Source organism: Diadema antillarum, unplaced genomic scaffold, assembly GCF_040938485.1.
Source record: "Diadema antillarum isolate AM-2024a unplaced genomic scaffold, OU_Dant_1.0 seq00000698_RagTag, whole genome shotgun sequence".
Taxonomy (NCBI): Eukaryota; Metazoa; Echinodermata; class Echinoidea; order Diadematoida; family Diadematidae; genus Diadema; species Diadema antillarum.
Window position 1 is genome coordinate 75,507 of NW_027271603.1, and position 25,396 is coordinate 100,902.

The window sequence follows — 25,396 nt, forward strand, 5'->3', positions numbered from 1 at the left end:
AAATTTGTAAAGATTACATACATTGTAGTGAAGATGCGTAGTGTTGTGCTTAGGTGTTAAGTTTGACAGTATTCCTTGTGCACTTCTTGAATGACTCGATTTTGATTGCATTTTGCTTCACTTAAATGTATCTGCCAGGGCAAGATTTCTTTAACATTGTCATCCAAAAATGAGGAATATGTCAGCAGTGAACTTATACAGCTTGTGGAGGAGATGGACACCCCTCCTAAAAAGAATGAATCAGCCCAAAGCATGCAGCTGAAGCCTGAGGACTATAGGACCATGGAACTTGTCAGCAGGGGGTCACAGCATGGCATGCGGAAGGTGAATTGATTTGTATTAGTGATAAATCATTAATGTCAAACCAATATGCTGCACCCCCATTGTAATGAAGTCCACGGGACGGGCAGTATTTTGTATAGAAGTTTTGTTATAGCCGAACAGTAAAGTACATGAAGATACTTATATAGATGATCATTTTTGGACCTGAATTCTAACTTTATTGTACAAAAATTTTGTTATTACCTCATTCATTATAATGGGAGTGCACTGTATTCCCACACAATATACCATCAATGTAAACAATGTTTTCCCTGACTTTCATGATGGTATCAAAGCTAGTTGTTAACTTTCTACTTTACTGATGAACGTAGATGTTTTGAAATCAGTGTATGTCATGACTATTCATTTATACATCATACATTGTTCATGAGAGAGACTGAATAAGCAAACCTCGTAATGCATTGTATAGTGACATACAAAAAGAGGGGGGGGGGGGGGGGGGTTAAGAAGGTTTGCATAATTCATGTGAATATCTGTTTTTGTCAAATATGATGCTGAATGTGAAAGGAATAATGATATCACTTTGTTTGATGAATCTTTATGTATGATAGTGGCTTCTTTGACAGAAATCATTGTTTGTTTTATAACAAGATCCTATTACTAGTAACTTTTAAAAACCGAGCTTCTCATACAAAACTCCAGCAACAATTTATATTTTTAATACTGTAAAACGAGGAAAGTTCGCATGCATTTTAATTTCGCGAATTTTGTGAGCGCCAAGATTCGCCAAATTAAAATGCAGGCGAAAGTTCTTGTCAAAACTATATGCATTAAATGCCAGTGGCAATTCGTGAAAAATTCATGCCACAAATATATCTGTTTTACAGTACTTGCTTATTACTTTGCTGGGTTGAATACAGTTTTAAAGATATTCAGGTATATTCAATAGTTGTAAAACTGGTTTCCAAGATTTTAACCTCTTGCTGCGTCTTCTTCAGACTGTCCATGTCACCATCTGTTCCACGGTGAAACACAACACCAGGATCATCACTGTCAAACCAAGATTCGTCTTCGCCAACAAGTCCAATCAAGATGTGCTTTTGAGGGCAGTGAACCTAAAATCCAAAGAGAAGGTGGCTGTAATGATACTTTGACATTTTATTTCTCCCCGACCAGTGTAGATCGAATGCTATATTTTAGTTAGCAAATCAGTTTAGTGGTATTTCACTTGTAATTCAAATTTGTAATAATCATATCTTCACATATGCATAGTAAAGTGAGATTTTAACCCAATGGAAAGATTAACTTTGCATGGAAACAGTGAAAAAAAATTGTCAGAGTGGTCTATGAATTTTGACAATGTTGAAAAAGCCACATTGATTTGATTGAATGTAGATCAGTTGATAAAGCATTCAATCTTCCATACTGAAATAGTCCTTTCAGTTACATGCCTTTAATGTTGCTTGTGAAGTATTTAAAGGGATCGTACAGTTTTGGTTGAGACCTAATTTCAGGTTTCTAACATTATTTTGATGAAATAATGACAAACCTCTTAAGAAACATGAAAGAGCATGTAATTCTATGAGGAATTCAACGTTTTTCGATGAAAATTTGTTTTGAAATGGCTGAGATATACAAAAAAGAGCAATTCTAATAAAGTGTGGGACCCACACTTTAATATGTTTGCTTTGTTTTACTTTGTTTGTGAATGTTCAGTCATTCCAAACCCGATTTTCATCAAATAAACTTGAAATTCCTCTTAAAATGGTATGCTCTGTACTATATCATAAGTGTTTTCTTGGTATCTCGCAAAAAGTTAAAGCCCAATTCTCATCTCCACCAATACTGTACCATCCCTTTAAATACTTCCCAACTGTTACATGTAAGGAGTATCAAGCCAGTAGGCTGCTACTACGTTTATCCGTACGAAAGGGGAAGTTGTTGGCCAAGAGACAGACCCAAAACAGTGCATAGTATTTGAGGTTGTAATCTTTATCCCGTACTATTATTAGGTTTGATAGTTTGATCTGCATGTGCAATTCATGCACTCTTCTTTTCTTTTTTCTCTCTCTCTCCTTTAGACATCAATCCAAGTGAAGTCACTAGAGACCGTAGCCCTCAATGCTAAATCAAGTCACAGCTCAGAACACACCCCTCTCCTCCAGTGGGACAGTCCAATGTGTAACCAACCAATGGGATCCTTCCATTATATGGCATTAGCACTCTCTAACCAATCAGCCATGGGCAATGAATGGAGTGCCTGGGTAGAGATCAGTGATGGTCTTCCAAGAACCCCTCTTCCAATGCCAGTAAGTTTAGTCTCTTTGATATTGTTATCTTTCCGGTGAGCATGCTTCAAAGAAGTCCATGTTTCAAATTCATCAGCAGTCCATGTTAATGTTCTTGCTGAAGGGTCACAAAAAGCTAACAGACATTCATGACATGTACGTGTAAGATTGGATTTATTAGGTGAACTTTGAGGAGAAGTCTATCTTTACAGTGAAAATAATTTGAAATATGAATGATGTTAAAAATACCGCTACAACTTCAACTGGAAATTTTCACAAATTTACATGTTAGAGTAGTGGCAATCAGCCATGTGATTTTCTTATGTGTATCCCTGTAACAATTTTACAAGTTTGATTGTAAAATGGGCTAAGTGCCATTTTAAACATTTTAAAATTAGTCCATCGTCACGTAGAGCAAGATAGAACCTTTCGAGTGATACCTCTTTTGTAACATAGCAAGGAATGTTCTTGAAGTTATGATTAAAAGTATCCCATAATTTTTTTTTTTGTTATTTTCTCTTTTTTTAAAACAGTTTTAGTGGCAAATATCTCAACTTAGCAAAAATGGAGTTGACTCGTTTTGCAATCGAACTCTTCAAATGTTCAAATGTTTTCATTGGAAATGTGTGTAGATTAGTAGGCCTATAAAGACATTCCAGACCAGAGGCGTCGTGACCGTACCCATGGTTGTCATGGTCTATCAGTACGAGGGCGTGACCCATGTCACCGTTGACGACGACCCTTCACCCAAGATGCTAGTCATCAACAAGTGTGCCTTTCCGGTCCATGTTGCCCAGTCACCAGATAGTGCCTTGCCAGAAAGTGAGTCAGAGTTTCATTTGCCATAAGCAAGATGTGAATTGATCCTTGTGCACCTTACACCCTCATGTCTCCCTCTCTTTCTCCAAAGCCATACATTCTTTGTGTGTGTTAATAATAATAATAATAATAATAATAATAGTGAGACTCTTATAAAACGCACATTTCTACCTAAAAAAGATACTCAAGGCGCTATAGAACAGAGTACATATTGTGTCACGTTACAACAGTATCACAGAAAATAATAAGACAATAAACCAACAAACAATAGTCCTATATACGTACACATACTATACATACAGGTATACAGTATGTCCCCCAAAAAATTACAACGGGGCCCTCCGCAATGATATCTTTCAGAATAATGAATAAATCTAAATACAAGTTCAGGGTATGAAACTATAACTCATTGCCCACATCTTACAGAAAACCCCATACGATTTACTTCAGTGGTCAAAGAGAAATACGGAATTTTATAGAGGATGTCGGGAATCTCTTCTGTCCAAGTTCTGTCTATTATTCACACACAAGATCATCGAAGTGCTAAACTCGGAAGAATCCAATTCATGACATGCTTTACAACAAGTCACATTTCTCTGTGACCGCTTAACCATATTGAACGGGGATTTCTGCAAAATAGAGCTAAGATGTTGATGTCTCGTGATAAGTACCATGATGTCTGTCTTGTTGAAAGGTAGTAAAAAAAACTTGCCTGTTATATAAAGTAATTGTTATCTCCTTACAAATCATGGTATTTCATGTTGATTATATACTGTCTTATCACAGTAGGTATTGTCATAGAAGTAAACAAGAAAAAATACCTGTTTGATATTTCATGTGACAATTTCCAGATGCTCTGGAGATCGAGGAAGAAAGAGGGCCCCTCCCCAAGGTGCCCGTCGTTCCTCCTGGAGAAGTGGTTCACTTCGTTCCCAACCCAAGTGGCCAAACAAAGCAGACCAATGTCTACAAGTTCCACTTTGCTTTGGCGGCACCTCCCGGATCCGTCTCCATTCCGTCGCCCCAGAACCTCTCGGATGGTACGCAGGTGGAGGGCCACCAGTGGAGCGAGGCCATAGACATCATAGACTCGTGTAACCCCACCCGGTCGGAAATCGTTGCCATGCCAACGGGAGGATACCTCCTGGTTGCCAGTGAGTGTGTGGGAACGTTGATCCATGTCTTCTTGGATTCCCTCAACTCCAAAGACGACGAAGAGGAAGGCTGCAAGGACGACACGCCACAAATCAGTCAGTCCATCAGCACCTCCAGCCTGGTCATCATGGTGATGAATGACCTCTCCCAGGGAAAAGAGGTTCAGGAGATGCTGCGAGTGACCGCTGATGGTGTCAGCTTCATTGTTGTTGCCAGGGAAGACCTAAGGCGGAGGAAGGCCTTGCACTCAGTGCACCTTCTCCAGCTTACTGTCAACAGTTTGCAGATTGACAACCAAAGTCATGGGAGCGGTGGCTACGATTTCCCCGTCATCTTCAGGGGTCTGGAGAGGACTGAAGATAACGGCCTGCCGGAAATCAATCCCAACCTTCACCTGACGCCGGAGCGCTGGTACAACTTCGTCTACTGCGAGGCCCAGGAGAACCGCGAGACCAGCTTCCTCTCCCTGCACGTGTTCGTCGAGAGCAGCGAGGGCTTCGGGGACCAGCTGCGGAATGCGGAGATTGCCCTCAATGACATGGAGGTCTTCATCGAGGATCAGCTCCTGCTCAACGCGAAGGGCCTCTTGAAGACATACAGCCCTGGACTGGTGGTGACCAGACCCCCATCAGCCAGGACAGGGGTGCCATCCATGGTGGAGGTGGCAATGTGTGCACTAAGAAGCCCCATTGGCCTCCAGCAACTCACCATTCTCCCCATCACTCTCACAGCTAGTGTCCATGCCTCTGTCAAGATGTTCATCTCCCTGGACCAAACCAAGCTGCGGTTCCAGTGCTACGAGACCGGTCCCATTTATGCCACCCATCGGCAGCTTGGGCAGGCCCTTACCTTACACTACACATCGGGGGCACTATTCAAAGCAGGTAATTATAGTGCATTGTATAATGCATACATATGTTTATTTTTCTTGGGGTTTATATGATTAAATGTATTTGTAATAGAAGCAATGCTTAAACCAGTTATTCATGCATCATCACCCAAGCAGGAATATGGATTTTGCCATGATGTCATATTTACAGGTGGTATCACTGCTATGGCTATAATACTGCAGTTACTGCAGTTGCTGTGCAATACTGTATACGCCATATATTTCGCGAGTCTAAATTTTCGCGAATCGGGACTTCCCGACAATTTCGCGAGTGGTTAAATTCGCGATTGTGGAGTCCTGTACTGAACAGAGAAATGTATACGTGCATGTCACATTCATATCGGCATTAGAGTCAATATTTTCGCGTGTTTTTAATTTCGCGAATAGCAGCTGACTCGCGAAATTCGCAAAAATAAAAACCTCACGAAATATTTGGCGTATACAGTAACTGGAAGCCATCAATCAGTTATTACCAGCCTATGTCATTGCTGTGGTGATTGCAGCCAGTGCAATTTGCAATAATTGCAAATGGCAGCATCGTAAGTTTGTTTAAACATATTTTTCTGTCTGAATGAAATTATCTTGTCAACTTTACACATTTGCCAAGTTTTGACAGGTGAAGAAGACATGTGTAGATTTCTGCAGATGCCATTACTCTACAACCAAGATCAGGAAATGTACATTTAGCATTGCCTTGAAGATTCAGTATGATATATTTGGTATAAATATGTAGTGTTTCTGAACAATATTCTGTTCAATGTACGATGTGGCATGCATCCTTCTGTTGTATGAGATGGGGGAGATAGCACCATCTAGTTTTGGAGAAGTTGCACACACTGTATAATTGAGAATGATGCGATGTCAGTGCTTTAGAAAAGGTTCAATACCAGTGTATGGTAAAATTCTCTCTGTGAAAGGTTGAATGTATCACTTCTTAAAAAGTAAACAGAATGCTGCTAATTAGACCTGTGCTCTGTTTCATCAGACTTCACGTCATTGCTGTTTAAAGTAGAGGGATACTTAGAAATGCAATGACAAAATAAGAGAGAGTTTACAACAAATGATTCCTACATAGTTGAATGATTCAATCAGTCATTAGTTTAGTATAGAAATACAAGTCAGGCATGGACACATCCATAAGGAACCCCACAAATAATGATTTTTACCCACGCCGATGAAAATCGGCAGGGGGTTATGTAAAGGGTTCCGTATGTTTGTTTGTTTGTTTGTTTGTTTGTTTGTTTGTTTGTTTGTTTGTGTACAAGATAACAAGAGAACGGGTATACGGATTTGCACGAAATGTTCAGGGGATGTTTGGATAATGGCAGGAAAGAATCGATTAGATTTTGGTGATAATCGGTTGACCCTTGCAAATTCTGTGTGACCTTGAAGTTTTGACCCCATGGTATAGTGACCACTCCGAAAATTTCCCGTTTCTCACTTTGCGATTTTCCGCTACCATACGAAAACATAAACTCCCAAACGATCCGACTTCGCTGCTCAAATGTTCGTAAGAATTCCGAAATTTACGTTTAGGCCTATTTGAGGGACTATGTCCTTCTAGATTTATGAAAGTTCGTTCTCCGTTGTCACAAACTGGCCCGTATTTTGATGATTTTTCAAATTAACATTGATTGTTTCTTTCGTTGGAGGAACATTTTGCTCGGTCAGTCACACTGCACGATATGCGCGCTCAATGTCAATGCGTGTGCAAGGCCGCTGAAAATGCATCGTGCTCTACACTGTTGGTGCAAAATTGCATCGGGGACGCTGCGGCGCTCGTTGGTGACCGAATACTGGTGCAGTAGACATTTGCATTCAACCCTTGCATTGAATAATTCCCGTAGACACTAATCATAGGGGTAATTGCCTAGGGGGTACGTAAATTTTGTTTTTCTTTTGCGCTTTTGTGGATACCATCAAAGATCGTACACTCATACGACCTTTGATATCATCACACTCTCGGCTTGCTATAATCAAAATATCCCGCAAGAAAACGGCGTATTTCTCAATTTTTAGCGGTTTTTCGGCGACCCGTCGCGTAGACAATACTCTTAAAACTGGACTTAATTCGCACACGCTTGGAAAAGTTCTGATTCTGCACTTTTGACGGTGGAATTTGGGATTTTCGATGGATTTTTGGAGGAGACTAAAGGACTTTCCTGTTGTGAATGAGTGTTACCGTATGTGAAATGATGTGATTTGCGTGTGATGTGACTGTAGAACCAAAGATCGTACACTTCAGTGTACGATCTTTGGTAGAACTCACTGGCTGGTGATAAAGCACACTGGCAATTAAGTGACCGAATTCTGGTAGATGACCGAATGCACATTATGTTTACCCCGACTTTGTACAAGGCGTGGGTCTGCCGCCTTTGACGGCCCCTCTCTAGTTATGTGTGTGTCCATATTATGTCGTAGTAAACTTAGTAAACAGTGAACCAATTTCAGGATGGTCGTTTAGCATTTAAGACCATCATTCTGTGGACAGTTGCCTTTACTTAACCTAGTGTCACTCTCTGTCCCATCAAACAGGTTGGGCCATCGGTTCTCTGGACCTCATCGGCAATCCCGCAGGTTTCCTTCGCAGCGTGCGTACAGGTCTCTTTGACACGGTCTACCTGCCATATGAGGGCCTGACCAGAGGCCCAGCGGCATTCGTCTCGGGCGTGGCATCTGGGATGTCTTCTCTCGTCCGCCACTTATCAGCAGGTGTGGATGGTTGCCTAAAAGCAATACCATGAACTCGCCCACACAAAAATGTGTGGATCTAGGTGTAGCCCACAAGAATGACATTTTTTTTGTTCCTCCAATGTTTCTATGTGGGGTTTTTTTCCATCTGTAACAGAAATATTCTGCATACTTCCTTAATAGTTGATGTCATTGTTACCACTTACCTAATTTATCAACACTCAACAGCATGAGTGTATCTTGCCATGTGCTTGAAATATTCTGTTAATGTCCGGGAGATTTTACTTCCTCATGGCATTGAAGTTTTACTAAATATTGGTAACATTATGATGTTGATTCTATATCCTTTGAAATTATACCAGATCTTTATCGCTATCAGTGATTTGTTGATGCTTTTATCTCTAATACAGTATCAAAGACATGAGCCTTGAAGTCTAGTACCTGTATGACACACAAATACCGATGATATGTTTCTGTCTTCATTTTTTTTCTATATTGTGTCTTTTCTCTAGCATGACATACAAATATTTCCTCAGCTTTTGAAATGTATCTCATACCTTTGAACACAGTCGTTTGGATCTTATTGTACACACCATATTGACTGAAGTGACCTGAATGCTCAACATACATGTACACTATGGGCTACATTCTTGAGAAAAATTCTTTAATGATTTACAAATGTCTGTACTCTTGGGGTAAGCATTCACTCTGGTTTTTTTTTATATTTCTATTTCACATTTTCCATCCAGGCACGCTGACTTCCATCACCAAGTTTGCATCCAGTGTTTCCCGAAATTTGGACCGGCTGTCGCTGGACGCAGACCACGTGGCACGTCGTGAGGAAGAGAGGAGACACATCCCAGATCGAATGTCGTCAGGAATTGTCCAAGGATTGAGCAGCTTTGGGATCAGTCTTCTTGGTATGCCATGCGGGTCTTCTATTTGTCTCCCCCCCCCCAAAAAAAAAAAAACTGCCATCCTATGCCTACTTACTCTAATGCATTATTTGCATAGGAATTGACCCTTTGTGAGCCAGGGACTTTGGTCAGTGTATACAACACTAAGGCCTGAATTCATGAAGGTGGTACAAATGGAACCATGGTTTAAACCATGGACAAAAACCATGGAGCGCCAAGTGTCGCACGGAATATTTCGTTTACGAAATTGGTCATTTCATCGACAAAATAACCGTTTCGTCAACGAAATGATCATTTCGTGGACGAAATGTTCATTTAGTTACAAAATGTTTTCATTTTGTTTACAAAATAATCATTTCATCACCGAAATGACTTATTTCATAACGAAATATTCCATGCGACACTTGGCGCTCCATGGTTTTTGTCCATGGTTTAAACCATGGTTTCATTTGTACCACCTTCGTGAATTCGGGCCTGAGAGGTTTTCTGTGCCAGTTGGCACTTTAAGCACACAAATTACGGCACAATGTTCTCCTTCCTCACATGCAAGTGAGGAATGATAGATAATAAAGAGTTAATATGAAATTATCATCAATTCAGCACTTCTGCTCTCAGAGCCTTTACAACCCCTTAAATATTCTCATGCCGTTTACTCTCCCCTTCCATTGATATAAAAGTCTTTGAAACCGTTCGATTTCTGAGAGCCTCTTTATTATTCATTCCACTCTTTGAGTCTTTGTATAAACTATGTCATGGAGATACTCATTTTAGATGCCATATATTAAAGGCAGCCGATCGCCATCCCTTATGGTACGTAAACTCCGAACGACCGAAGTTTGTGGATGCAATTGCGCAATGCCAGACTCGGTGCTATACCCATAAACGTGTGGGACAGTGCTGCCACTGAGACACGTGTTTGTGTGTGCGTGTCTGTGTACGCATCATACACAAACATTGTCACCGCGAGCTGCGGTGATTGGAGGAGAGAGGCCAGAAGACGCGTGGCTCTTTTGGCCTCTCTTATGGGCATGCGCACTGAGAGTGTGCGTCCATTCGGAAGCTCTCGTGGCTCGCTCGGACAGCTATTTTGGGCTAGGAGATTTGTAGCATAGAGCTCTTGTAGGTTAGCGTGTTGTTCGCTGACCCATTGAGCCAGCGCTATTCTCATTCGGGGTCACTACGTTTGATACAGAATGGGGGTGGCAGCGTGTTGCGTTCGTCTCCGTGCTGCACAAACCACTCGCTACGACTGAGTGCCTTTAAGATTGTCAGAAATGAACATGAGCTAAATTTTATTGGGTTGAATTTAATTACTTTTATTTAGTGTAGGATTTGTGAGATCAATCACATTTTGCCACCTGACATCCATTGATCACCTGACACCAATCACATGACATCAATCACCTGACTTGCATCTTGTTTTTCTCTCCTAGGTGCCATTGCTGGCATCGCTGACCAGCCACTGAGAAGCCTGCAGGACATGTCTGACCACACAACGGCCAGCTCCCCCAGCCAGAGGGCACGGGGAATCATCTCGGGTGTGGGCAAGGGGCTGGTAGGGGCGGTGGTCAAGCCCCTTGGAGGGGCAGCTGAACTGGTGGCCCAGACGGGACAAGGTAGGTGACCCAATGCTCCAGGGAGGTGTGGGTAGGACATCAATGTGGTCTTATATGCAGAGCATGAGGGTAAAGGAATTCTCGGTATCGCCACTACCTAGGTGCCATGTGCAGAACAGCGTTTTAGATACATTATGAGATTGCTCAGGGGACAAACTTACCCCGGTTTTGGCTGCGTATGCACTCAGATCACGTTCTGTCTTTATCCAGGGGTATTTTTGTTGAAGATTTCTTCGCTTTCCATCATGTGACCAGCACATTGCAGCTTTACAGCAGTAAACCATGACTCTAGTGCCCGCAAATCAGTAGAATTTAGAAACTTTCAACTCCCTTAAAGCTGAATTACAACCAAGAAAAAAGGAGTAACAATGTAAAAGCAGGCAAATAACTCCATTGAATTGTATGGGAGCTGCGACTTACACGAGACAACCAGAAGTGACAATGGCACTGAGGAATCCCACAGTGCGTCTGTGACAGGGCTCTTCAGCATGAACAGAAGTTTTCTGCGAATTGGTGATATCGAAAATTCCATGCTCATGTCCTTGATTTATGGAGATAAAAAGCAATCCAGCCACTGATAGCAATGAAGGTGCTGAAGCTACAGAGTATTTAGTATCTGCAATGATGAGCCAGGAAAATTATAAGCTCATTTTTTTCCATTATTGTTGTGTTGTTGGTATTGTGCTTGCCAAGTGCATGGTACACATATGTTTTGAATATGTGAAGAAGTATACAGAAAGCATTCTCAGTGTCACATACAGTCAAACTCGGATACCTCGAATTCGTCGGGACTGAAGAAAATGGTTCGACGTACGCGAATTTCGAGGTACGCGTACGTCGAATTTTCTTCGACTTATCCGATGTTTATCGATGTTCAACGTTTATCGATGTTCAACATGGTGTCTGTTATAGTGAATACTGATTGTTTGCATGCTTGTCAATTTGAATTGAATCAACTTTTATATGAATGAATTGAGTGAAAATCGGAAATGAAATCAACATTTCAGAAATAAAGATTTTGGTGGCCCGATCGCGCCACCAAAAAAAAAAAAAAAAGTGGGATGTTTGCCTTTACTTTTCAAAATGAACAGCGGTAACAATCGGCTACGTAAGATGCTAAAATAAATGTCAGAGTTTTGCGTTTAATTGTGGAAATGAATGACGGTAATATTCGACTCGGTATGATACTAAAATAAATGTCGGATGTTTGCTCATACTTTTGGAAATGAATTCCGATAAGACTCAGCTCCGTATGGTGCTAAAACTAATGTTAGATATTTGATTTTGCATTCGGAAATGAATAAGGATAACATTCGGCTCCGGAAGACGCTGAAATAAATGTCGAATTTTTGCTATGACGTTCGGAAATGAAAAACAACATTCAACTCCGTACGATGGTTAAATAAATGTCGGATGTTTCCTTTTGAAAGTAAATAGCAATAGCATTCGGCTCAGGAAGATGCTAAAATAGATGTCAGATGATCGTTTTTATGTTCGGAAGAAAATAGTAGTAATATTCTGCTCCATCATGTCCATATGATGCTAAAATAACTGTCTGATGTTTGCTTTTAAATTTCGAAATGAATAACAGTAACATTCAGCTGCGTTTAATGGCAAAATCAATGTTTGATGTTTGCTTTGACGTTCGGAAAAGAGTAACAATAATATTCAACTCCTGACAATGATGAAATAAATGCTGGATGTTTGCTTTTATGTTCGAAAGTAAGTTGCAATAACATTTAGCTCCGGAAGATGCTAAAATAAATGTCGAATGTTTGCTTTGATGTTCTGAAGTGAATAACAATAATATTCAACTCCGTACGCTGATAAAATAAATGCCGGATGTGTGCTTTTACGTTCGAAAGTAAATGTCAATAGCATTCAGCTCCGGAAAATGCTAAAATACATGTCGAATGATTGCTTTTACGTTTAGCATGTTTGGAAGTGAACAGCAGTAACATTCTGCCCCATACGATGATAAAAAAAAAATATTGGATATTTGCTACGGTACATTTCAAAATAAATATCAGTAACATTCAGCTATACGTTTCATAGTCCAAAATGTCTGATGTCTGCCTTGACGTTCAAAAATGAAAAACAGTAACATTCAGCTCCGTGCGATGATAAAATAATTGTCAGATGATTCATTTCACTTTCGGAAGTGGACAGCAGTAACATTCGGCTCCGTTCGATAATGAAATAAATGTCGGATGTTTGAAATGAATAACGGTAATATTCTGCTCCGTACGATGCAAAAATAAATGGAAGATTAAACGAGAACTTACCGTTTGAAGTTTAATATTAATTTTATGAGTAATTGGAGGGTGAGATTACGTCATATATGAGATCCCGCTAGTGCGCGCGCCACTCAATATTAGAAGCAAGAATGTGACCACTGATGTAGGAAGATAACGAGAGATTAAGTTACCGTTTGAAATTTGGGGGAGGGTGAGGCGGGACGTAATCTCACCCTCCAATTACTCATAAAATTAATATTAAACTTCAAACGGTAAGTTCTCGTTTAATCTTCCATTTTATATCGTAATTTCGTGAGAGATTACGTCATATATGAGATTTCAAAGCCAGTGGTTACATTCTCGAGGCAACCCCCCCGAAAAGGGGTAGGAAGCATACCTTACAAGAGGTTCCATTGCAAATCTCATTCAGGTTGAATGCTGCAGAGATATTGTGTCTCCAAGAGTTCACAAGTTCAGGCAGTTCAAGACATGTCTGCCCAAATCTTAGGGCTTCACAGTCTATTTTTTGATAATTGTTTCTACAAAGGTTTTCTCAGCAGGACAGGGCTTGTTGTAGTACTTGCGAAAGGTTCTTTCGTTGGCCCAACCGGCTTGCGCAAGTATTTTAGATACTGGGAAATTTCCCTTATTGGCTGCGGAGGTAGACGCTGCCCGAGTAGAGTGCGCCTTGTAGATCTCTGTATCAATACCCGCAGCCTCCAAAACCTCCTTAATCCAGCGAGCGATTGTTTGAGATGATACCCTGTGATACGGTTTCTTGTAGCTAACAAAAAGGTACCGTTCACTAGCTCTGATTCTGCGGGTCCTGCTGATGTATTCCTGCAAGTACCTGACTACACAAAGTCTCCTGTCTGGCGGGTATGCCTGGAGCTTGACACTGTGTGAGTAATTTCCAGGCTTGCTCTGTTTTAGGAGATCATGAAGGTGAAAGGTGACTGCATTATCTCTTAACACCATACCATCCAAGCTTAGATAGTGTAATGATTGAATCCTTTGTGCTGAGATTAATGCAATAATCACACACAATTTAAGCGTCAATTTTTTCAGGTCCAAAATGTGCGCTGGGGACCAAGAACGAAGAAAATTGAAAACAAGGTTAACGTCCCACATTTCCATGTATCTAGGCTTGGGTGGGCGTAGCTGAAAGACTCCCTTCATAAACCTCTGGATAAAGGGATGGTTTCCAACTGTAAACATAGTATCTCGAAGAATCACAAATGAAGATAGAGCACTCCGTGCTAAGTTTATGACACTGTAACCTGCCCCTTTATCGAAGAAAATGTCACTCAGGAATTCCAGGATAGCTTGAACATCCGAGTACAAGTAGTTGCTGCATTTTTTGTCACAAAATGCTTTCCATTTGTTTATGTACACTGCATACTGTTTTTTAGTCCCTTTTCTCCAAGAGGAGGCCATTACAGCAGTTATACGTGCATTCAATCCCGCATCTCTGAAGGGCTTGCACAGAACCTGCAAGCAAGAAGATCAATCTGAGTGTTTAGTGGGTGAGGAATGTTAGAAACTGGCAATGTTAGTAAGGATTCACTCCTATGAATAACAAGTGGTTCCTCATTCATCATCCTGTTTAGGAGAGGAAACCATGGCTGGCTTGGCCATTTTGGGACTACTAGTATCCCAGTTGCATTATTAGATTTGATTTTTTGAATGCACTTAGCAACTAAGCAGAAAGGAGGAAATGCGTAAAAGTACCACTTTCCCCAATCGAGAGTAAAGGCATCAACAGCCTTGGCATGTGGGTCGGGCAACCATGTGACATAGTTCTCTACCTGCTTGTTAAGTCTGGAGGCAAATAGGTCTATTTCTGGTGTCCCAAAACGTGAAGTTATTTCTTGGAAAACTGTGCGGTCAAGCATCCATTCTGTGCGGTCATTGAAAATTCTAGACATGCGGTCTGCCTCCACATTCAGCTTTCCTGGCAAGTGTGCTGCAGTGACCCAATTTTACGAGTTTCGCACCACTGCCAAATCTCTCGGGCTGCCCGATCACAGTCAAGGGATTTAATGCCTCCCATGTTGTTAATGTACGCAACAGCAGTACTGTTATCTAGCCGTAACAAAACATGAATGTTTTGTGAATTAGAACAGAAGGACTTGAGTCCCATGCCAGCAGCCAGGGTCTCCAGATAATTAATCTTATTCTCCCTGGCTTTTTGCAGCTCGTCTTCATTCCATCTACCCCCTGTATGGGTGGTATGATCAGATGCCCCCCAGCCTTTGCCACTGGCATCCGTGCACAATTCGAGCATAGGTTTAGGGTGTCGTAAGGGTGAGAAAGTAGACTGCACATTGTCTGTCCACCATTGCAGCTCTTGTTTTGCTTCCAAAGATAGGCTCATTTTTCTGTCAAAATGCCCCTTATTCATTTTGAGTGCTTTGATTTTGTCCCTTTCTAAAGCCCTGTAATAGAGCTGTCCATACTGGACTGCGGGAAATGATGCTACCATTTTCCCGATAATTCTAGCCACCTGCCTGATACTGGGGTTTGCCATTTGCATAAGTTCATTGCACAAGGACTGTATTTCCTCTGATTTGTTATCAGGCAGTCGAATTGTCATGGCCTGAGTATTGAGAATGAAACCAAGAAATTGTATTTCTTGAGTGGGGCATAGTACTGATTTTTCTGGGTGTACCAAGAACCCAAGTTGTGCAAGGATGCTAGTGGTTTCAAAAACCGTTTGCAATGTTTGATTCTCACTTTCTCCAATAATGAGTACATCGTCAAGGTATCCAATTACTACATGCTCTTGCTCTCTCAGTAATGTAAATACAGGTTCCAGTAGTTTAGTGAATAACCTTGGCGCCGTGCTCAGGCCATTAGGCAGTACTTTGAATTGCCAAAGTTGATTTTTCCAGGAGAACCTTAAGAACTTCCTGTGTGTTGGGTGCACAGGTACTGTATAGTACGCGTCCCGAAGGTCGACTGAAGCTAAGAAGCTATTTTCTGAAATGAGTTCAATAGCAGTATGGATATTTTCCATCTTAAAATGCTGGTACTGGAGATATTTGTTGAGATCAGACAGGTCTAGGATAACGCGTGTACCCCCGTCTTTTTTAGGCCGTGTAAAAATATTAGACACGAATTCTCCAGTTTCCATCTGGCACGGTTCGATTACTCCCTTGTCATGGAGTTTAGAAATTTCAAGATCAATATCAGCCTCTTCGGCTTTATTACACCGAAAAAGGTAAGGGGGTTTAGTTCTAGATGGTGCACCCATCTGTTTACTGAATTCAAGCCTGTAGCCACTTACAGCATTTAGCACATGTGGGTCTGAAGTAATTTTGCGCCACTTTGGGAGGAATTGCTTCAGTCGACCTCCTACCATAGGTTCTACATTATTATGACATAGCTTTGCATAATCACTAGAATCAGATGTCATGTTTACCTCGTCAGTTGAACTGGAGGTTATCGTGCTCTCTTCATCCCTGAGCCCTGCTTGCTGCCGCAGTGCGGTTGGTGCTGGCTGGGATGTGTGAAGGTGTGGGGAGCCGACGGCTTCCCCCTCCCCTTGGGGCGCTGGCCTAAAAAAGCATGGCTGGTAGCTCCAGTCCACGGTCCTTTTGCACCTGTAGGCCTAGTAACATCACTTGTACTTGCACGAGAAGTAGTCCAGCCCGCGTCGCGGTACTGTTGGGGCAAATTTGAGCTTCCTGATGTAATCTTGCTCCTGCCCTTGCCATATGCACTCCTGCCATAGTCATATGGGCTGAAACGCTGCTTTTTGTATTGTCTGCTATGCTCACTCCTGAGGACACCCTCAGTTGCTTTTTGTTCATCTCTTATGTCTTTCATTTGCCTTCCCAGGTCGTCACCAAAAAGGAATTTGGAGACCGGGGTAGAGGGCTTGCAGAGATGCTGGAATTGATAACCAATGTCTGGTTTCATGAATTCCTTACGCAAGGAATTTAGCTCGAAATTCGCACTGCACAGAAGTGCTAGTGCATCTTGTTGCTGTTCAGTGATATCCTGTGCCGACACTGTATGTATGTAGGCATTGATGCCTCTCGTGAGATTCTTTTGGAGTCTCTGAAATTTGAGGTCTCGTGTCTTTGAAAAGGCAGGTAGCCCATTCCAGATTCTTTGGTTGACTTTCGGCACATCCACCAGCTCACAGTTGCTGGGAATGGGGTATTTAGTGATCGTTTCATCTACCACTTTGGGCTCGAGCTGGTGGGTCAGAAGGTAGGCTGTAGACTTAGCAATTTCTGGGTCAATGGGGGGACCAACTTCCTCAGCCACAGCAAATTTGGCTGCAATGTTTGGCACTTTCTCCACTACAGAAGGGGGAACTTCGCCTTCTTCAATATCAAATTTGTCATCACGACTATCCCCTTGACCTGGTTGGATAATCACAGAGTTTTCATCCATATCTCGGCCCAGAAATGGTGCCGCATATTCATCATCATAATGGCAGTCAGTATCTGCCGAGTCTGAAGGGGAGTATTCAGAACGAGTCCTGATACTCTTTCCATTGCCACCGCCTTCACGGGCTGGTGTCTGCTTTGCCGACTGTGCCTCCACAAATTGAACAACCACAGCTAATTGGCCTTCAAGCTTGCCGAGTCTATCTTCCAAAGTTGAAACTTTAGAGGCCAGTTTGGCAGGTGGTTTCACTGTTTTGTTTGCACCGGTACTACCGCTAGGGTTAGCACTGCTTGTTGTAGTAGTACTATTACTAGTACCTGCCTTGCCGGCTCTAGTAGGCGTTTTACCTTTGGCTGTCGCAGTTTTCTGCTTGCACTCTTGTGCGTGCTGGTCTCCGCGACCCCCGCCGGTGGCTGCCGGGGACGCGACTGCTGTCAGCAGCGGTGGTGCGGCTGCGCCGCCCACGTTTGGAACGTTGGTCGAAGACATAAATTCCGTTGCTGTTCAGCTGAAGAATGATCGTTAAAACCAGAAAAAACCTGGCAAAACCTCCCGTAGAGGTAACTTTCGCTATTACGTCGATCCAACTTTAACGAAAACTTGAATATTCAAGTGCAATTCCGGCGAATTTTCCGAGCACAGAAATTCGCGTGTTAGCAAGATGGCGGCGACTAACGAATTGAGTGGCGCGCGCACTAGCGGGATCTCATATATGACGTAATCTCTCACGAAATTACGATATAAAATAACAGATTGTTGCTTTAAATTTTGGAAATGATTAATGGTATTAATCCGCTCAGTTAGATGCTAAAACAAATAGCGGATGTTTGCTTTCACGTTTGGAAATGGATTAGGATAGTATTCAGCTCCGTAAGATTCTAAAATGAATGTCGGTTGTTTGCTTTTACATTTAAAAATGAATAACGGTAACCTTCGGCTTTTTACAATGCTAAAACAAATGTCGGATGCTAACAAATGTCAGCAAATGCTCCCATTTTCTCATTTCAAACGTAAGTTTTGACCTCCTCAATATATGGCCATCAACTTTTATAATAATATCTATGCCTATTTGTCAAATCTTTAAACACAGAGTAAGATGATTGAATTTTCTATTCATTTGTTTTAGACATGGACATCTGTATCACTTCAATAATGCTTAATATTAATTTGTCTATGTTTAGAAGGACCGATTTAGTTTTTCTAATATGTTTCCAGATTTTTTTTTTGTCACCAGATTTTACTTTCGACCACCAGAAAATAAAAATCAATGATATTGGTGGCCCGATAAAACTTAGTGCGGAGCCCTGTGTATTCTATTCTTCATTGTGATCGGCCTATACTTCCAGATTTTCATAATCGCATTGCTGGGGAAAAAAAAAAGTTTCAGTGCTTGCGTTCTCGGGGAAGTAAACTTCGTGAAAGGCAAAAAAAAAAAAATAGTTAAAAAAAAGGCACTACGAGGTAGATTGATGTTGTGACAGTGTACGTGATTAATGGCAGAGATATAACTGTCAACGTAAGCAGGTGCGCCCCGACGGTTGAGAAATCTACGCGCACGGTATGACTGTCTCGATCAAAAATCAAAACACAGTGGTTAAAGAAAAGTAAATGATGGGGCAGCGCGTAGTGCTATCATAAAGCACTCCATTGGCACAGATGCTATGTGCATACCATGTACGTTTTGTACGTGTGTTGGTAGGTGTTGGGGATTTTCCTTGTCAGCTGTGTATCGGGTATTTCTTCTTGGGCGCGCGATTGTTCTGGTCTCAGAATATTTACAATCGAGTGTGAAAACATGTGACATGTCTTCGCTGTCCACGCGCGCTTAATCGGAGATGCTGAGTGATGTTTACAATTTCGATTCGAGCAACATGCTGGGAAAAACAATAAGTTAATTAAGATCGGGACATTAGATTTCCCTTCGAGGTAACCGAATTTCGAGTTATCTTTTTCGAGCTACGCAAATTTTAATACACGGAAACTCCATAGGAACAATCGGGACTTTCATTTCGCCCCCGAGGTAAGTGATATTCGGCTTATCCGACGTCGAGGTATCCGAGTTTGACTGTACATGCATTATCTGTGTTCTTATGTGTGAATAAATGTGACATTTGTTGTTTACAGTCGGGAACATCCTGTTCTAGATGTTGGAGAATTTCAAAAGATTCACAACTTGATTCGAACGGCTTCTCTGAAGATGTTTGGCTGTAACTACAACTTCTAGCATGGCTTTAACAAGTGATGGTCTGGACCATTTTTTTCTTTGTACCCAGGAATCCTGCATGGGACAGGCCTGGCTGAGAAGCTAAGCCCACTAGGAGACCCCCGCAGTCATACTAAGAGTGACGCAGCCAACTCAAGGCTCAAATACGCATGGTGAGATCAGCTTGGCTCCAAGTTTGTGTAGAATGTTTATATGTCTTTTAAACTATCTTCAGTGAATAACAATTCTCTCATAGCTCTTTATGTGCCACTGCAAACCCCCATTATGCCATACTGTTCTGAGATTGCAACACATGAGAGTTTTTGGAATATATAATTTTTTCTCAAAGTGTTTCTGCTAGGAATGCCGTACAACAAAGTTGTAGATAAAGTTGCAAGCTTTACTGTGATGTAAGTTTTATGACAAAGCTACCTCTATTTTCAATTTTCCATGTAAATGGCTGGTATTCAAAACGTCGATCGCCTTGAGCACAGTTGGGAGTTTAAGCAAAATATGCAAAGTTAGCAAGCCATTGACTGAATTGGGCATGCAAACATGGCACACAAAGAGATTTAGGGATATGTTTATGTATGATATGTACAGTTCGACCTCGATTATCCGGCCATGTCGGGACCGGCGCTCATCCGGATAAGCGAATTGGCCGGATATGGGAGACACAATGTTAATGTATATAGCTGCCGTCCAAGCTGCCGTCCCAGTGCACTGGCAGCTAGGCAGGTAGCATACCCCGCAACGGTGGTGTAATCTATGCTAGCCTGCGCAAAATTGTAGTCCCTTCTTCACAAAAATAAAGTATATCTTTATGTGAAAATCATACATGTTTTACCTCATTAGATATTGAGAAACCTATCATGCACATCTTATGAAATTAGTGAAATAGATCCATGAAAAATGTTAAAGTCACTGTTTTTTCTCAATTTTTGGATGAAAAAAAAAAGTCCTTCATTGCGTGAACGCGTCCGGATGATAAAGATTTCTGGATAAAAGGAGGCTGGATAATCGAGGTCGAACTGTATATACAATATTACAAAATGTATGACGTTATACTGCTTTTGAGTAACTCTTGTATCTCTAGAAGAATAAGAATTCACTGTCTGATCTTTGGCACTTGTTCACAGTAAATTCCACATGACTTTTACTGCTTTTAGGTAACACCATATCTATGGAGGAATCAGAATTCCAGTAAATGCCACTGGTTACAATAAACTATTTGTGCTAAGCAGGCCCATTCATGCTTGCATTTGACTTCCAATATACTCAACAAGAGATGAACTGCCTTGGACTATACAACTATCTAAATAAAGTCAATGATTCCACATTGACATCATTGATGGTTACTTGTTCAATTGCAACATTTCACCAAACCATCACAATGTAGCCCAAGGTATTGCCTGAGATTTTCACAAATCTTGTCTAAACCGTATGCACCAGTGATGACCATCACTGCCGTTATAGTGTTGAGTCTCCCATCTACTATAAGGGGGCAAGAAAGCAGGAAGGCTAGTCTTTTGTTACTTGGCATAACCTTCCATTGGGTGTTCAATATTCAGCAACTCTATATGTATTTGTATATATATATCCCTCACTTATATCTTGTCCTCTGACTGGTTGAGGGCATTGAAAGTAACAAAACATATTTCCACCATGAAAATCCTCGTCCCATCTGAGTCCAACTATTTCCCTAGGGAAATAATACCAGGTAGTTAAAAAAAAAATTATCCCGCTGGCGATATGCAAAACGTACCACTAATACATCAGAGGTGCATATTGTAGTATGGTATATAAGACGATATCATATCCCCCTCATTGCATTGACATGAATACAGTATGGTTTTTCCACCAATACAGTGTCTTTGCTTCACAAGAAGACAGGTTAGGTTTTCAATCTACAAATGAATGGGTATTGCACACTGCATACCATGCATACACTTATACATGTAATTTTGTGCATAGAAGAAATGAACTTGGATTATCGGTCATCTGCAAACAGTAAACAGTGAGTAAATCCCACTTTGCTGTTACTCTTGAGATAATTTGTGAAGGATATAAAACAAATATACTGGGCCATTGTTCAAGGCACCAGTTAAACTATGTGCCTTCTTTCAACAGTAGGTCCTACTATTTTTATTGGGGGGGGGGGGAGGGTGGCTGTGCCCATCAGAAAATAGTGCTATTCAAGTCACCTCATGCAAATAGTTTTAACCTGAACCTCTCAGGCCTGGTAGATTTCTATAATGAATGAAGGATTATTTGTTTTCAGAGAATGTGTAGTTTAGTGTGTGAATAAATGTCAGACATCCAAAAGACATACAGCAAAAACATCTATTAGTAATGTATATCATTATACTCCTACAGGAAGATGCTGTGTACACTGCCAAACTCAGACATCCTGTTCCATGTGGAAGTGACCTCCGTGACTGTCAACGGTCTGCAGCGTGAGGGCGCACTCCTCCTGACACCAGAAGTCCTGTATGTGGTCAGCGTGAGTGAGGATACCCAGCAGTTGACGCTACCACTGTGCGACATCGTTTGCCGACCAATCAGGTTCAACGAGAAAGGGATAAAAATAGTGATCAAGAGACAAAAATCACCCCTGTCAGAAAAGGTGAAATATGCTCTCTTTGTTTTTTCCGATCATAAAATGATTGGTACCCACTCTCTCTCCCTTTTCTCTCTCTTCCTGCATGACAGCGACTTAGTGTAGAGATTTGTCCAGGGCGTTTGTTTTGGGTTAGTTAGGATAGTTATAGGTGTCCATATCTTAGTTTCTTTTGTTTTTCCACTTTTTATGTATATCAGTCTATCAATCATATAATTTGTTGTGTCATTCCTTTTAGGGAAGTGCACCCTACAAGCACTGCTTTTTAGCATTCCTCCCCATTTCTAGTATTTCCGTATACTTACAATATTTTGTAATTAAACTTATCCTTTATTATGTATTATGATGAAATTTATGTATATAATTTCTGTAAGATATATATATGTTTCTGTTGGAAGTGAAAAAAAAATCAATGAATGAGTGAATGATAATACTGTGCTATGGCATTTTATGCCATTTTGATATGTTGTATGATGATGAACATTTACTTATTATTCTTTATCTCTCATTGAGAGATGCTGATCATTTTTTGTTGTTGTTATGTTGTTCTAATGAGTGACATTTTCAATTACCATTTCCTTGCACTTATTTCCTTTTAAAGGTCATTTTCAAAATATTTTACAAATGGTTAATACTTGCAATATGCTCCAACACCAAGGGTGCATCTGGCATTAGGTGTGTCAGCTGATAGTAGCAAAGAGGTTGAAGGAGAATTACTGAAATGACACCAATTTTGAAATATTCCAAGCAATTCTGCTAGTGGATACATTTTATTTTGTTCTTCTTGTACCTTTGTCTTGGAATTCTTATCCTCCCATTAAAATCCTCCCAGTCTCGTGACCTTTAGACAAGGATACAATGCTAAATGTTTCCACTCATCTCTCAATAGACCACTCCTGCTGCTGATAGGGTTGCTGATTACGTTGCTGCCACCTCCGACACGTCGGCCAAGGAAGACGAGTTGACCGTGAGCTCCGACTCCCCGTCGGAGACCTCGGGTCAGAGTTCACAGGAAGTGGAGCGCACGTACGACTACAACATGCCGGCTTCCCTGCGGGAGTCGTTCCTGGCGCATTACTCCTGCGCCAAGGACCGTTTGGCTGGCGTCGGCTTTTGCTACGACGAGTCCGACAATGCCGAGTTCAGCCGCTTCAAGACTTGGCACTTTGCCAGCAAGCCTAAAGAGGATGCTCCCTAGAGGGTCATAAAGACACATTTTTATGTGCTCAGGGACACATAAGACTTTTCAGGTTGGGTCACTGTCCTTCCTTAGGATTTTTGTTGCCAAAAGTCTCACCATTCTAAAAAACAAGTCCTAACATGCCATAATGTACATTAATCCGTTCTGTGTGTGTTTGCAGCAGGGTTCGGATATTTTCATCAAACTGTGCAATAATAGTTTGAGCATCCACCCCATTTTATTTATTTTTTTTATTTCAGGTTTTGTTTGTTTGTTTGTGTGTTTGTTTGTTTGTTTGTTTGTTTGTTTGGGGGGGGGGGGGGTGATTTGGTGCTCCAAGATACCTAAAGAGTGACTTCATTGTGCAGCTTACCTTGTATTTTACCACACACAATCAGCATCATTTTATAATGATCAGAGCCTGACACTGAAATAGGTTTAGATTGGCTGTTACAAGCTCAACAGTATTTTATTGTTTAAAGTCATTCCCAATGTTTTGGCATTTGAACCTTGTACTTAACTTCACATTCTCTGTAACTTAATGTATGTATTGCAGGTATGTAGGCTTTGCTCTAATGATTTCAAAGAATGGAGGATAAACAACAAGACTATGTTAAAGGGATGGTATAGTTTTGGTTGAGATGGGGGATGTAGATTTCAACTTTGTGTTAGATAACTAGAAACCACTTACGAAATAATAAAGAGCCAACAATTCTAAAAATTAACATTGAATTCTTCTTAGAATAGTGTGCTCTTTCATATCTCATAAGAGGTTTCTCATTATTGTACACACAAAAAAGTTGGAAATGTGAAGCCCATCTCAACCAAAGCAATACCATCCTTTAAACCTCTCGAGCAGCATGAGGCAATGTGATGCTGCTTATGAGTCATTTCTCCTGACTCCTTGGAAGAGGCAACCACCAATTCTTTCTGGTCAACATAGAACTCCGTACTGGAAGCTATGTTCTTACGAATATTTGTCGTTGTTTTGGGGTTTTACTTTGTTTTTTGTTGTTGTTGGGTTTTTTGTTTTTTTTGTTTTTTTTTTTTGGGGGGGGGGGGTATTTTCATGGGCTCAACACCATTCCCTCCTTAAAAAAATGTCTCCCAATATTTTACAACAATCATAGTGTATACTGTAAAACGAGGAATGTTCATATGCTCATATGCTTTCTTTTTGCCCTGACAATCTTGCGTTCTAGGCAAGCTAATGTTCAAACCAAACATAAAGAGCGTGACCAACACCCTCTACCTTCCCGACACATTTTTATTTTCTCTTTCCTTTCCCCTTTTCACAATCCATCACAGTGCGATCCATTGCTAGCCAATTCCTAGAACATCTGATCCCGAGTTGGTCTTGTCAGAATCCTCGTTGGGAGGGCCTGACATTGCCATCGTCCCCCAGGGTTTACCTCTCACTGGTGGAGCCAGTGTTATCCCAATAGACTGCTCCACTTCCTTTAGAGTCTCCAGTGACAAGACTTCCTGTATATCTTCAGAAAAGCCTTTTGGAACCTGATCCTTCTGGGGTCTCATAATTTAGCTCCTCATTCAACTAGGAGCTGGAGAACTGCTCACTGTCTTTCCAAAGGCCATCTTTTATTTGCCTATCAAAGCTAATAAAGCAGATCTCCCCCCCCCCCCCCCCCCCCCCCTGTCTGGGATTACATTTGTCTTGAATTCCTTCCCTCCCAGGGCCTGGACCAGTTGATTAGTGTCCATTGTCACTGGGCCACCGTTGCTGCTAGTTGTCCCAGACTGGGTCAAGAAGTACTTCACATCAGCACTCTCCATGTTTCCTTTGCTTTTAGTCCTCTGCTTAGGACACACTGAGCCATTACTCAGTGTTCCTGACTTGCAGCATATTCTGCTAACAGGAACTTCAATATCCAGTTCCATTGAGGGTCCTTTTGTTACAAGGGTCTAAACTTTACTCTGATAATTGGCAGAAGGGAGGAGAAACAACAAGACATTGTTAGCACCATGAGGCAACGTGATGTTGGCACTCCTGCCTTATGAGTAATTTCCCCTGATTTCTTGAAAGAAACAAACTTTCAAAGATTGGAAATCATTTTGGAAGCTTCCTTCTTACTAA

At 41.3% G+C, this 25,396-nt stretch overlaps 1 protein-coding gene across 1 annotated transcript in view; it reads left to right on the forward strand.

Annotated features, from left to right (window-relative positions):
• The window catches only part of LOC139737669 (intermembrane lipid transfer protein VPS13B-like), a 66,541-nt gene extending 42,953 nt beyond the window's left edge, over positions 1 to 23,588 (forward strand). The window contains exons 41-51 of the mRNA XM_071648345.1: positions 139 to 324; positions 1,281 to 1,415; positions 2,364 to 2,591; positions 3,203 to 3,392; positions 4,241 to 5,428; positions 7,969 to 8,145; positions 8,874 to 9,044; positions 10,475 to 10,657; positions 19,572 to 19,674; positions 21,878 to 22,127; positions 23,011 to 23,588. Of these exons, the coding sequence (XP_071504446.1) occupies positions 139 to 324; positions 1,281 to 1,415; positions 2,364 to 2,591; positions 3,203 to 3,392; positions 4,241 to 5,428; positions 7,969 to 8,145; positions 8,874 to 9,044; positions 10,475 to 10,657; positions 19,572 to 19,674; positions 21,878 to 22,127; positions 23,011 to 23,319 (3,120 nt within the window). The 3' untranslated portion in view covers positions 23,320 to 23,588. The remainder of the gene's footprint in view (positions 1 to 138; positions 325 to 1,280; positions 1,416 to 2,363; positions 2,592 to 3,202; positions 3,393 to 4,240; positions 5,429 to 7,968; positions 8,146 to 8,873; positions 9,045 to 10,474; positions 10,658 to 19,571; positions 19,675 to 21,877; positions 22,128 to 23,010) is intronic.
• Positions 23,589 to 25,396: the final 1,808 nt, after the last annotated feature.